Here is a 14,992-nt window from a genome sequence, read left to right on the forward strand (position 1 = left end):
GTGTGGCATCCTGCTGGGGTGTGTCTGAAGGGAAGTGCTAAGGAGAATGCTTACTGGTCACCTGAAGACAGCGGGGGAGAACTGGTGACCATTCACTGAAAATCCTTTTCCTTGATAAGCTACCCAGAGCGGCACTTGCAAGAAGCTCAGACCAGATCTGAGTATACTGAGAATGTGGAAAACAGGATGCAAGAGGAGACCAAATTTGGAGAAATTAGAGTATTTGGCAAAAGAGTCTATGCTCCTTGTATGTGTTGACTAGTTTTGAACCTATCTTTTGGGAATAGTAATTTTTTTGTAGGAGTAACATGCAACTTTGTTGTGCAGTGATAATAACAGAAAGGGAACCACGCAGTTGGACGCAGGAATAATCAACTTATTAATGACTGTATATTACATAATAATAAAACCAGAAGAGCTGTATTCAGTTTTGATATATTACATCATTGTAAGAGATAAAAACAGCCAAAGATGCACTAGAATAGTAAGGCACAGATTTCTCACAAAGGAAAACTGCCAAAACTAGAAGAGTGGCAGCAAAAGAAGAGAACTTAAAAGGTAGTTTTCAGGTTACAGTGGTGCAGTGGAGGAGCCAGCCTCCTCTCCACCCTGCCCAAGATAAAGGAGAAACAGGGCTTTCACCACAGGGAGAGGCAGGTCAGTTTAGAACAAAAGGAACATTTTGCTCACACAGCATGCCGTGGCCTGTGGCACTCATAGCCACAGGAAGTCACAGACTCAAACAGTCTAGCTAGGTTTTTCCTTTTAAAGGGACTGAATAATTTAATGGCCAAAACCAACATTTCCATGCTAGGCAAGGGGTAATCAAATCTTGTGCTTCAGGATGTAAACTGATCGCCCAACAAGTCAGAGAGGAATTCTCACTCTTCACTCATCACACAACTTCATATGATTGACCAGGTATTGTGGGTTTTTTCAAATTCCCTTTGAAGCACCATGTGTAGGATGGCGCTGAAGACATAATACTAGTCTTGAGGGACTTCTGATTTCAGGTGGAATTGCAAAGCTAATGCACTCTTCTTCTGAGGATGCATCACTAAACAATTTAGTAAAAGGACTAATCAGAAAAATCATGTTTTTGTAATTCCATCATCCATGCAACTGACAGAACACTACTGGAAGAACTGATCCTAAGTTGATGACATACTTTGTCTGTGATACTGCACACATTGCTGCACCATGCTAAACTAAACACAGTTGTAAAATACCTGGTTCATGGCCCCTCCTAAGGTAAGCTCTTGAAGACAGATGGGATACTACCCATGAAGAGCTGTTACACCACGTGTTAGACACAGATAAAGAGCCAGGTACTGCAAAGCCACTCATACTAGTAGAAACTCACAGAAATCTGGATCTTAACAGAAGAATTTTTTTTTAATTAAATGTCAAACCACAGAAGATACTTCTCTGTTTTCTCTCATTTTATAAAGTGAGAATTTCAAGAATCTCAAACAGAACCTTTAAGGATCTCAAACAGAAATCCCAATAAGACTTTCATGTAATTTTCTTGTAATTGTATTTTCATGTTACATACATATTTTTGATTGTGAAAATTAAGATTAAATTGTAAGACAGACGTGTGAAGAAACTATGAGTTAGCAATGATCTCCACAAGACCTCAATCTCACCTAAGAGGCTAAAAGTGCCATTATCTCACTTCAGAATCACTTATCCTGCTTCCTGGGTTGGTTTCCCCAAGTAGGTGGTGGTGCATAAGAATTTGTGCATTTTCACAATTCACACCAAATGTTTTGTTTAAATATTCTCGTAAAATACAGAACCAAAAATAAATACATATTGACAGTGATTTTTCTGTCAAGATGGTAATGTACGGTTTCTGTATCCATCCATAGTACTTAGTTGGAGTTAGAAATAGTTTTATACTTTGCTTTAGCCACTCTGTTCAATAGCTGTTCCTGGACAAATTAACAGAGTAGCAAATTGTAAAGCCAGATTTAGAGCAGTTTTAAGAGGAGTTTTTTCATCATCTAGTTCATCATGCCTTGACTGCCAAAAGCCACACACAGTACATTTATATGGCAAATACTGAAATTGAAAATTGAAAAATAATGAAAATAAATTCAAACTAAGATTCTTCAGTAATAATTGAGAATGAAATGTAACCACAAAAGAGAAATATCTGAGATAGGGATGTTTCCAATATGAAAACTGTCATTTCTTTTTTTTTTTTCTTTTTTCCTTTTTATGATGTGATGGTTTGATTGGCAGATTCCTAAGCTAGATGAAGAACCTCAACCCATGTCCCAATGACTTCAGTGGAAACAGGACCAAATCCAGACTGAAAAACATCTGTCCTTTATCTCAAGTAAGTTTTCATAGATTTTGGGCCATAACGTAATAAAGTTCTCATGTATACCATATTGACACATAACACAATCTAGACTTTAAGAATTATTTTTAACTCTTGTTACAATGAAGAAAAGTATATAATAAGCACCAATGTGAGAAGCACAAAGTGAAGAAGTTCCATGATTTAGCGTAAGTGACTTGCAAAGCATTGCAGTTAGTTGCAAAACCTGAGGTGTTTCCATGAAACCAGGTTCTACCATAAAATCCAGCACGCCAACCCTTTCATCCCTTTCATTCATAAATTCACTCCCCCTAGCCTTACAGTTACTTATATTGTGAGAAAGTCCAATTGAGCTCCAGGACCAGGGGATTATTTTTTTTAATAAAAAAAGAAAAAAAAAGTTAACACTGATTTTCATCTCTTCCCATAATATTAAAAATGATGTGTAAAGCTCTGCTAATCTGGTCTCTGGATAGCGCCCAATCTCTTGCCACGTGTTTCTGTTCTGGGTCTTGCCCTACGGGAATTTCTGTCAGCACATGCTCAGGAAACAGTTATACCATTCCCTTTTTTTTTTCCTCTATTTTTTTTTAAAGACAGACTCTATCTGAAGTTTGGTGAACCTTTGCACTAATCACTGCCAGGTGCCTCTGGCTAGGTTTCTGGAATGCAAGGAATCTTTTCTTTCTCTCTTTCTTTCTTCCTTTCTTCTCTTCCCCCCTCTCCCTGATATCTTATAAATCCTTCATTGAAGAGCACCTTGCTGGGCATCATTGCATTTTATTATCCTTTTCTATAAACACCAAGCAAACAAGTAATTGGGCTGTCTGATACTCAGTCTCTGCTCTATGACTGCAAGATACGACAGAGTATTTTTGTTTATTTTTTTCTGTTTGCTTGCTCTGGTTGTGGCTGGCTTGAGGAGGTGCCTGCTGCTCAGAGCTTTGGACTCTATTCCTGCCTCTGCTACTAGTGCAGCGTGTGACATACCCCCATGTGTAGCACCTTTAAAGCAGTACTAAGGAAAAGTCAGCCTTTTCCTAGCTTCTAGATAAGTACAAACTACTCTTCTTAATTCAGAATACTGCATTGGATCGCTTTAATCCAGTGCTGCATCTTCACTGAGCAGTGTCAACAAGTGAGTGCACGAGCACACTTAGAGGGGTTTCACAAGCATCATGGAGAACACGATCCAAAGAAGCTTTTAATAGGACTTGAGAGTCTTAGGTCATTTAATTGCTTTAGAATAATGTTACCAATCAACAGTGATACGCAAACAGCTTCTGGATGCAAATTACACAGGAACCAGAGGAGTCCTTTCCTGGTACACTCAAAAGCTTTCTGCAAGGACCTTGTATTCAGGTACAGTTACTGAAACACTCACTATCTGTTCTAACAAATACACACAAGTCTCATAGTTGGGCATAAAACATAACTCACTGTTTTGTAACTCATTTCACTACCTACACAAAAGGACTCACGTACATAAACCTGGGCTTTTCTATGTGAAATTAATATCTCTACAATTGCTCTTACTTGATATGCAATATCTGCAGAGCAGTTTAATCGTGGTAATCATGATAGGAACTATGCCAAAATAAAATACATTTTTATTTTTAAGGATTCATTCAATAATTTTCATTGAAAAGAAGCTGATGAATCACTACAGTGGAAGGCACTATATGTAACTGAACTTGGAAATCTTATTCTTTCTAACAGTCTAGCAGGAAAACGTTACCAAAGTAGAAAAAATAAAATAAAAAATCATTTTTAATGTGCTCAAAGAAATATCAAAACAGATTTAGATAAAGAACACTGCTTTAGGTTCAAGTGATTGCCAGGAAGTCAATTACAAAGACATGCAATCAAACACAGGTATTGTCTACACTATGTTATCTGACGTACTGCACGCTTGACTGATCTGTCTTATTTTAGTCATTTAAGGACATTTTTCTCTGGCAAGAGTGCAGCAAGATGCTTCTAGGTGTAGGTAGATTCTTCACAGGTAGCTGACACCTGCTTTCCTCAGGTTTACAGCCAAAAAGGCACTAATAGGGGGAGATGTTAAGATAACAAGTTGTTGTATCATGACAAATTATTATGCTTGGTGTATATAGCTTATGTCTAACTGCAGAAGTTCTGCTTAGACAACAAAACAAAATGAAAGAGAAACTAATTTACCTACATATAAAACCAGTAATGGCTTAGATCATTAACATAACGCAGAAGAGCTGTGGTTGAATCCATTTTAAATGCTTCTTGATTTACTCTGGTCAACTCTTTTAAACTCCTTCCTTCTCTTGTGCCTGTCTCTATTTTACTCTAAGCTAGTTTTGCTTACAATGTCTCTTCTGGGCAGTCACCAAGAGGGGGTCTTATCAATGCCTACGAGTCCTGAAGGGAGGGTGCAACAAGACGGCGCAGGGCTCTTCTCAGCGGTGCCCAGTGCCAGGACAAGGGCAATGGGAACAAACTGGAACCCAAGAGGTGCTGTCTGACCACCAGGCAGCTCTGCTGTGCTGTGAGGGTGATGGAGCAAGAAGATCTCTTTGGAGATCTTCCGAAAGCTGCCTGGATGTGGGCCTGGGTCCCTGCTCTTGGTGGCCCTGCTTGAGCAGGGGTTGGACCAGAGGACCCAGAGGTCCCTTCTGGCCTCAGCCACTCTGTGACGCTGTGATCATAGCACTCCCTTTTTTTAGGCTTTCTAATGAGTGGCAATCCAGCTCTATTAGAAACATACATGAAATACACGTCCATCTATTTCTGCTGATGGCCAAACAGTATTTTACCCCATGATCAGACACTAAGTTATTCTTAACTGCGTATCATTGAAGTAAGCCTAAACTAATGCTAATTTTGCTTTACGGGGGGAAAAAACTGTATAAGCCTATCTGGACATGATTATAAATGAATTCTGATCACATTTTCTACAATGAGATAAATGACTTGGGATTTGCAACCAGATGCTTTTAATTACTGATTTTCTTTGTTACATGAACCTCAGCTCCGCACCTGTACATTGTTCTTTCTTTGTACAGATGTACTGATGCCCCTTTTGCGTGCTCAGGTCCATAACACTGAGATAAATTATGATGGGTTCTTGGCTTCCTCCATTGAAAATGTTTTCAGCTGTCAGGGATATCTGTTTCTTGTTATTGGTTTTAGTGCTTTTGAAAGAAAGTCTAAAACACTGACTTGTGTATTCTATTATAAATGAAGAGTATTCTCCAGTGGAATTCACAATGAATGAATGATGCATCTCCTTGGTCCTAGGAACTGTTTTAAAACTGTGTAGGTATTTAGTTCTCCAGAGTACTTCTTGAGAGTAAAAGTTTGTTTCCTACAAAGATTCTAGCAATGCAAGATCTGGCTTACACCTTTCTTATTAAGTATAACATGGCAGTAATACAAACAAAAAACTAACACACAGGATTTTATCCTGCGCATTTTATTCAACCTTAAAAATATCAGGAATTTCAAATCTGGTGTTCCCTTGTTGAGCAAAAAGGGAGGCTCTGTGTACCTTGTTTTACTTGAAGTAGAGAGAAATGAAGGACTAAACTTTTAACAGAGATCTCTTTACAGCGAAGTATTTCTGTGGTATTTGAATTAACAGGTGCTAACAAGCAAGCAAACAAAAAATCTGATGTTTAAGCAGCCTGATTAAAATGTCTCTTTTCATTTGATTGCTCTTAAGTCCTGTTTCTTGTGATTTTGTATGGGTAAGTGGCTCTTCAGGGAGGTCTGAAGCATGGTTTGAACTGGTTGCAGTTAGCTGGTGAGAAGCCTGGGCAAAAGAGAGTTCTATAAACCCTTTCCTCTAACCCTGATGACTTAATCCTCGATATTAAAGACTCACCATAATTATAAGACTGGATTCAGAGTTCTCATTAATCATCACCTATGGACACCACAGATGTCTTAATCTCACTAGTTCTTCATTGACTGTTGTGTTTACAGAGCAGAAATGAACTAAATTGCCACAGGAGGATATAAAAAATAGTTTTGCTTTCCTTTCCCTTGGAGACACATCACCTTCTTGGTGAAGTTACTATTTGTCAGTCCCCCCAGCTTCTTCTGAGAACATAAGTGCTGTTTGTTATGAGCGGCACGAGTGAGCGAGGGCCTCACAGTCACTTATAGAGGGACTGTGTTCAGATCCTACAAAGTGACCTTGTTCGGTCATTAAGCTGAATTGGTGCAAATCCCTTACTTTGTGCCACCACTTAAACTCATTTAACTTTAGTCAGATCAGTTTCATTTAAACCAATAATTTATCACACTAAACATTTTAAACTGGAACTTAGGGAACTGGTCTACAAATACAACTAAGTACATTTTTAGATGACTTAGATAATACCAGCATAAAAAATAGCAGAGAGAAAGCCAAGTGCAACATCCACCTAAGATTTAATACTAAAAGTTGTGCTTCCATCTTCATACTGCTACAAATCAAAATGGACTACTTTTGCAATGGACAAAATGAAACCAAATTAGACATTATATATAGCATATGCTGCAAGAAATGCTAAAATAACATTTTGCTACCTGAAGTAAAAAATAAATATATATTTAAACTCTAATCATGACAAGCCCTCTTTCTGGATGCTAAAGTATTTCTCAGTCACACAGTTTTAGTTTAATTAATATCAATATAAGTTAAAGTAAATTATTTGGTCTAGCGTATATTTCATACCAGAATTTGAAAAAATGTTCTCCATATTGTATAATGCCAGTATAAATACATTTGGTAATGAAGTCAGATTTTGTTAGAACATTTTCAAGTGAATTAGATAATTTTGTCAAACTGTTTAAATGTCCTAGTAAGCCATTTGGGAAAATTGACTGCTGCACTTGGTATTGACTTTGGCAAAGGATGGTATGGCATAGGGCTTTTTTTTATTAAAAAAAAAAAAAAAAAAAAAAAGCCTTTAAATCAAATTCTGAATCTTCTGTCGAATTTGAGTAGACTATTTGTACTCTGCCTCATGTAGTTTTTGGCATCTTGCATATTTGATGACTCAGTAATTAGATTTCTTGATAATAATCACTTAGTTCATTCCACAGACTTAAACTATGCAATCCAGTCTTGTCATCGTACAGATTCACAGTATAGAAATTCTTTGCATTTACTTAAACGTGAATGCTGAGACAGCTGACAAATGAGGCAAAACATTGTATGTTTGCCAGCCAGCTAGAGCAGTTCACATGAAGAAAGGTAGTGTTAGGTGTTTCTTTCCTATTGTAAACCACGTGTATTTTGTATGAGTAATGGCATGCTGCTGCAAACTGGGAAAGGGGTAACAGGTCTAGAATTCAGTGGCTCCAGGTATTAGATCATTAAGTGATTTTTCTTAGTTAAATGAATGGATGCTTTACACAAAACTGTGCTAAATGAAATTCAAAGGCTGTTACTTCACACTAAGCTTTCTGTATTTGCAGTTAAAATGCCATGGATGGGCTTTATTTCAGCAGTCCTTAATTGTGTAAGTATAAACAGATAAAATACAGAAAGAAGATCTGGGGTTGGGTGTGACAATACTGAATGTGGATTATTTGAGTTTAGAAAATGGTATTTGAGATCCTGAAAAATTCCAAGTCATTATGTCATGAAACTAGATAGCCTGTTTTAAAATAACCATTAAAAATACATTCCCTTTTCTATTTCCTGATGTTTGGTTCATGGTTAGAAATCCATTATCATCCCAGACTTACATTTTGTCATAGGATATTAACTATGGTGTTTCCACAAAGACTTTGCATTGCTTAAGTATGTAAGCACTGAGATAATGCATCAGCACTGTCATCTCCTCTGAGGAAGAATCCTAATTCCACTAGAACTGAAAACAGCAGTGACCATTCTGATGTAAGCTTTGGCCTAAGCAAATGATCAAAACGTCTGGAGAAGGAGCCGGTGAGGAGCTCAGCTCACTCAGCACAGTGAGTGCTGAAGAGAAGTGCTGTACTCTGGTGGGGAGACACAAGGGGTAGGACAGAGAATTTATCTGGGACCTTCCAACCCCTCAAACTGGCGAGTTGACTGCTGCCCCCATTCTGGTCAGCTCTTTGCTTTTGTTTTTTATTAACAGTACCAAGACGTGAAGTGCTTTTGAAACAAATCTACCTTACTGACCACCTGTTAAGTCCCTTCTATAGTGTACCCTTAGGCCGTTTAGTTCTCGGTTGGACTTTTTGCCTACCCTAGGAAGCCTACCCTAGAACCAAATCAAGGAAGAAACAGCTGGGCAGTGCACTGGGGAGCATGGAGGAAAGCATCCTGCTCCCCTGGGCTCAACTAGTCCCATGCTGCAGGGAAAGAGTAGCTTGCGGATTACCTTCATTTTTGACTCTCATCTCCATTCCTCCTGTTTGCACTCACTGCCTTCTCTGCTACAGAAAACCTCACATTGACCTGCTGCAACTTCCACCTAAATCCTCCTGCCCAGTGCCTCCTGTTGGTCATGTCTCTGCCATGGGCATGAGTCTGTCAACGGGAAATAAAAGGTGAGGAATGTGGGGGGCAGGGCAGGGAGGGAGAGGGTTTGGATGCAGACATCTTATGTAAGCTTTTCAGTAATTAGGGGCAAAGTCTACTCATATGATGGGCAGATATGCATTGTATGGTGGGGAGGCACTTGTTCCTGGCATGGGTCAGAAGAGGTGGCTGAGGGAGGAACAGGGTATAGAAGCTAAGCTTGCTACAGCATTCATTCCCCAATAAAAAAAAAAAAAAAAAAAAAGACAGCAGCTTGTTCCTAAATGAACTTCCTCAGTCAGACAGTTCTTCAACTATTCCAGGTGTAATTTTCCTTGTTGTGCTCTTTCCATGCACCCCACCTTCTATCTGTTGCTTAAAGAGTACAATTAAAACTTCCTGGGCTTTTCTTTCCTCATATAAAAGAAGGGATGGGTCAGTCACTGACAAAGATAGAAAAAATCTACATTCACTCGCTGGCCTTGCTGAAGAACCCCAACGTATTATTAGGTAAAAAGTTTCTTCATCTCCCTTTATCTCAAGTTCCCATCAGTAAAGCAAAATCAGAGTACCCTCCCTGTCCAAAGCACTGGGAAGAAAAAAAATCCAAGTTTGATGTGTGATTTACATGAGTGAAGGCACCATGAGTGTAGCAGAAAGATGAGTTGAATTTTGTGGCTTACAGAGATTCTTTGCTGTTGAGATGCTTTGAGAGCCTTGAAGAAATAGTAAAATAGGAATATCACATAAGGTAGCGATGCAATACAATCTGTACTGTAGCAATGCAATCTCTGCAATCATTGTGATAATATCCCCTTCCCTGATTAGGATCTTACTGGTTAATGCTTACAGCTGAAAAATGCATTACCAAAATCTCAACAGAGAGCAAGGAAGTGAGAAAACTTGCCATTCTGACACAAACTAAGTCTTATAAAGGCAAACACTGCCTTATTCCCGAGTGAGTCATAGTTTGGATTTTACCCTTTGAGAATTTTTTCATCTTAGCTAAGAAAAGTTCTCTGCACTTATCCAAATCTACAAGAAGTCATTGAGGAAGAATTTAAAAAATTAAATACAATTGCACTCTGTGGAGAAAAACAAAATCCCAGTGTATTTCGTGGAAGACAAAGATATGGCTGTAATGTCAAATTTTTAGAAATGTCAAAGTTTGCCCTGCTTTGCGCAGTGGATGGATGAGGTGAACTTTTGAAGTCCCTTCCAAATTAAATTACTCTATAATTCTAAAACAAACAGAATTGCTTAGTTTGAGTCAGTGTTTTTCATTCAAACAGCATTCATGCAAACCAAGATAAACAATTAATGGTTCACTATCATGCCTGACAGAGGCCAAGCATGTTTCACACACATACCCTTCCCTGGCACTTTCCAGTGGTGACTGGTGGTGATGTGGACTGGAGAGGGTGGAGTCAAGAGGATGGTGCCTTGAAGGGATGTCGTGAGGAGGTGGCAATACACCTGGTGAGGGACCATTATGGTTAGCACTGGAACCACTGTACATGCCTGTGAACAAACAAACATCATTTTGCAATGTAAAATAAGCAAGGAAAGGAGAATCCAAGTGAATTGATAGTTTCCAACTCCTTCCCTGTCCCCCAGCCCACCCCGACACACACACGGGGCAGCACACCTCTGTTGGGGCAGTCGCCTACCCAGACACGCAGCATGGTAGTGAATACTTGAGTTTGCCATGGCACTCATGCTTTATCAGGTCATTTTGACACGTGTGTGTCTCCCCTCCAACACTCTCGGATGGTCCTGTGACTGGAGATGTGGATGCACTCCCCCCAGCAGCCTGTGGGAGCTGGCAGGACTCTCACCCTGCCTTCGCTGTACTTCGGTGTTCTAGATGCTGTTTGCTCATGCCACCCTACGGCAGGGGGGAAAAAGGCCTGGCTCCTCTAAATGCAGTTCTTGGCAAAGCCTGGTCTTCTTTTCTCTGCTTCTCTGCCTTCTGCGTTTACCTACAATACAGCTCCCAGAGTTTTGGCCCACCGAGGCATGTACACAGACATGGACTAGGGCAGCCACTGACATTGTACTGTGAAAGTTGTGGGGGGCGGATGAGGTTTGCCAGCTCCCAGTGCCCAGCTACAGCCCAGCAGTCCCCACACATCCTCTGAGGGCTAGTTTCTGTGCCTTCTTTCTTTCTGCAGTGTCCACCTTTCCAGTCCTGCTCAGTGTGAGAGAGTTACACACCGAGGAAAAGGGAGCTGCGTGTCAGCCGTGCTTTGCCGTGTCCCACACCACTGGCAGGGTTCGGGATGGCTCTCGTCCCAAACCCTCTGAGGGACGTGTAACGGGCAGAAAGCAACAGGAAAAGCTGAGGCCAGGCGGAATGTGTGACAGCCCTCCGGGTGGGTAAGCAGCGGCTGAATGTCAGCATCTGTTTCTTTGTGACTGAAGAGTTAGAACCACTAGGGCAAGATTCCAGCCACCTTTGTCAGGGACTTCAGATGAGTCAAAAACCTCTCATGAACAATGAGTCCTCGGCTGTTGACAGATCTAAAAGAACGAAAATGAACCACATCATCTCTGTCTCCCGCTAGACAGAACATTTGTCAACCAGCCAGTGAAAACAACTTGCTTTCTGCACCGAAAGCCAGACAGAAGGGGTTTTAAGAAGTCAGATGTTCCCAGGTGATGCAAGGATTTATTTGTCAAAGCCTCTTCTGATAACAGTAAGCCAGTAGCTAGGATGCTACACTGTGAGAATGCTGTTACTTCAGCCTATTTTACGATTTAATCGATTCCACTTCCCACAGATCCTTCTTGTTCACACATTTGTTCTCAGGCTTGGCAGATGAGCCAAACACCCATTCGACTTTGTGCTGTGTCATTTCACACTTGAGCTGTATTTCCACACGCAGTTCAGGTATACTGGCAGCACAGCCTGGAGGAAACTGCTGAATCTAGGAAGGGAGGTTTGTGCTCTCTATCTGACTGAGATAGCCTTAATGGCCCCTTGGTGATAGCTCACCCCAAAAAAGTTAAAAAACTCACAGAAGAGAGTTCTAATAGTGCAGCAGCCAGTAAACACATACTTTTTTTTTGTCTTACAGTCCCACCCCTGAACAGTTCATGAATGTTTCAGAGGTCTCCCCTGGGCTCTTCCTTACTGCCCCAGTTACCATGGATGGTTTCAGTTCTTTGCTTGGGGTGGATGAAGACAGAGTGCCACAGTACCTGATTCTCAGCTACTGCTCAGGTATTACCTTTACAACAAGAAAATCACAGCCAGCATGCCCCTCTAGAGAGGCAAAAAAAAGTTAATAAAAACACCCCACACATCCTTATGTCTGAGAGCTGTGTCCTGCACAATCCCATGCACTCAAACCCACCCCATCAGAAAAGAAAATGAAACCACAATTGCTGCCGCTCTCCCTTTCTGTCACACTTTGCCAGGACCAGTACACAGAGGAATTTACCCAGCTGTGGAACAACGTGGGCAGACACCCACTGCCCACACTGGGCTTGGAGCTCCTCTCCCATTGAAGCAGGGCTCCTTCCATCTACCCTGAATTAATCCGTGTTTTCACTTACAGATTACACCTCCTCTGGAAAAGCACCCCGCTTGGAGCATGTGTGCTGAGGTTTGTGGGGTTAGTTCACCAGTGAGCTTTCCTTTTCCTGCATCTTTATTCACCACAACGCCTTCGCTCCTGCTGGGTTGGACACGCGGCATCTCTTGTCCTCGGGTCCCCCCGGCCCTCCTGCCACACCGCAGCGTGTGCTGCCTCACCCCAGAGGCCGCTGGCTGCCCTCGCACTGACAGCCCGGCCCCACAGCACCGCTCGCTCGGCAGCCCACCGCAACCTCAGCCGAAGCACGTCGGGATGAAGCCAGCTGTCCCCATCTCCTCTGTGACGCTTTGACAAATGTGGCGCCGCACGTGCGCTGGCGGCTGCCAAGCAGCATGTGGCCCAGCTGAGCCCTGCCTGCTGCTCCCGCGGGGGGGAACGCTCGTTTTGGGTGCCACTCTCTGGTATCCAGCTGCCAGGATTCATGAGACTCATCAGAACGCAATTATCTCTGGGGCGTTTGTCAAATGTGGTTGAGCTTGGCTAACGGATTAAAAAAATAAAACTGTGGGGAAGGGGACTGACACATGTGGACAGCGGCGAGCACAACGATTACGTAAGTCTCACTTCCTAAGGAAATGAGACTAGGCCCAGAGCCCCGATCTGCACAACGCTGGGCCAGGGAGAGCAAAAAGGGAGCTGCGAGGCTGCTCTGGCACCAGGCACGGGGCCGTGTGCTCCTGGGCCTGGCGATGAAGCTCTGAGACTGCACAGCCTTCCGCTTGGAGCGGGCCGCATCCGCCCCTGAAGCTTCTGGATAGTGAGAAAGCCGAAAGACAAGCCAATGTAGGCCAAGCATTGCCCCTATTGTTTGCTCACTTTGCTTGCAGGGGGTGTCTGCCTGTAATTAGGAGTATTTCCAAGGCCATGTGGCACAAGCAATGGAAGACGGGGTTTACTATGGGATTCCATGCGAGTCTGCAGTGAGACATTCATTTCTCTTGAGTCACTAAGAGCCAAATTGAACTTATTTAATATTAAGTTCAAAACAAGGGCACTCCAACAGAATATTAACTTCACTTCCTTCAGAGGAACAGACCTTTCACTGCTCGTGGGCACTGTGCCGGGCGTACCGCGCTAGGCTCTATGCAGGCCATGAGCCATTTAGTCTGCTACTGGAACTCATTTTGGCTGTCAAAATTTCAATGTGTGTATTTACAGAATTAAAACACTCAAAATTTGGAGTTGCTGCTGTCACCCGGATCCCATGACTGGGTGTGAAGCCCAGCAACAACAGCACTTTTAGAAGGAAATAATGGCAGTGGCAGTTTATCAGGAAAGAATGAGAGCGAACTGCCTTGTTCTGGAAAGAAAGAGGTATCTGCTGACACGAGGGTGGACAAGTCCTGCCCACTGCCAATCCCTAACAGTAAGGAAGAGTCATTTGACAGCAGAGAAATGCTGCATTTCCTTTGCTCCAGGGACTCCCTCTGCCTGAGAAACCAGGTGCCTCTACAATGGAAGAAGTCAAGGAGGAAGAGCAGTTGCTATTCCAGCCTCACTCAGTATCATTTTCAATAGTTCCAAAAATTCCTCTTCTTTTCCAGCTTCTTTTCCCTTTTTTACAGCAGGTACTATATTCTTAGTACCTGAAGTCGCACAGAAGCCTTTGGAGCTGTTATAAATGACTGCTCCTGCAAGCCCAACCCAGTTCAGGGCTGTGCATCTTGGGCCTCTTCATGCATTGACCACCTCAGCTTGTAAATATGTGTCATCAATCAATAATTTAAATGGGTTGGCCTTTAACCTTAACATCTGTTGCCAAAATGGTACTTTGAGCATCTGTGACTAGCAGCCTTTTTTTTTTTCAGCTTTATGCCAGGAGAGACCAGAAAAAAAAAAATAACAAAACGGGCAGGCCCAGAAAAGATGACTGCATGGGGTTACCTGAATGGAGATAACTTCCTTTGCTGGGAGAGCGAGAGAAGCCCTTGGGCACAGCTGGACTTGAATGTGAGCAGCCATGAAGCAATTTACAAGGAAGGTAAAAGAAGATCTAAGCAAACAATGGGTTCCTCTGACTGCAAAATATTCTTTTGCTCACTGTCTTACTCAGTCCTAAGCACAAACCTGCTTTGAAGTTTGACACAAGGGACGGGAGTTTTTTACATATTTCATTTTTCTATGATTGGCTTTCATCCCTGACATATTTAAAATGTGCTTTAACTTGGAGAAAGACAAAACTGAAACTCTCCAGGAATCCAAGTGATCCCTAAAGCCCAGAGCTCTGCACATTAATAATGTGGTTTCTTTGGAAAAAAAAAAAAAGAAAAAAGCTTAAACCATGAACACTTTCATATTTTCAAGTGGCATTAAGAGACCATCATATACTGTATTCATCCATACATATCCTATATACAGTATTACAGCTGCTTTGTCCAGAAATATTATCTCTGCTTATGTGAAAGAGCAAACATGCAAACTATAGGTGGCAGCAGGAATGTCCTTATGCTTTAAATCTGTAAGGATCAGCACTTTAGCTTATTTGCCCTAAATAATGATAGAGGAACAGTTTTGCCTATGGAATTACACCACACATAATATGAAGTAACCTCTGTTTCACTGTAAAATAGTGATTTATTTTCC

The 14,992-nt window shown here is 41.7% G+C and overlaps 1 protein-coding gene across 1 annotated transcript in view; it reads right to left on the bottom strand.

Moving 5' to 3' along the window:
• Positions 1-14,992, bottom strand: part of GLIS1 (GLIS family zinc finger 1) — a 188,835-nt gene that overhangs the window by 15,544 nt on the left and 158,299 nt on the right. Inside the window, exon 7 of the mRNA XM_084527455.1 lies at positions 10,178-10,328. Coding sequence (XP_084383581.1) covers positions 10,178-10,328 — 151 coding nt within the window. The remainder of the gene's footprint in view (positions 1-10,177; positions 10,329-14,992) is intronic.

Source organism: Aythya ferina (genome assembly GCF_964211825.1).
Source record: "Aythya ferina genome assembly, chromosome: 8".
Classification (NCBI taxonomy): Eukaryota; Metazoa; Chordata; class Aves; order Anseriformes; family Anatidae; genus Aythya; species Aythya ferina.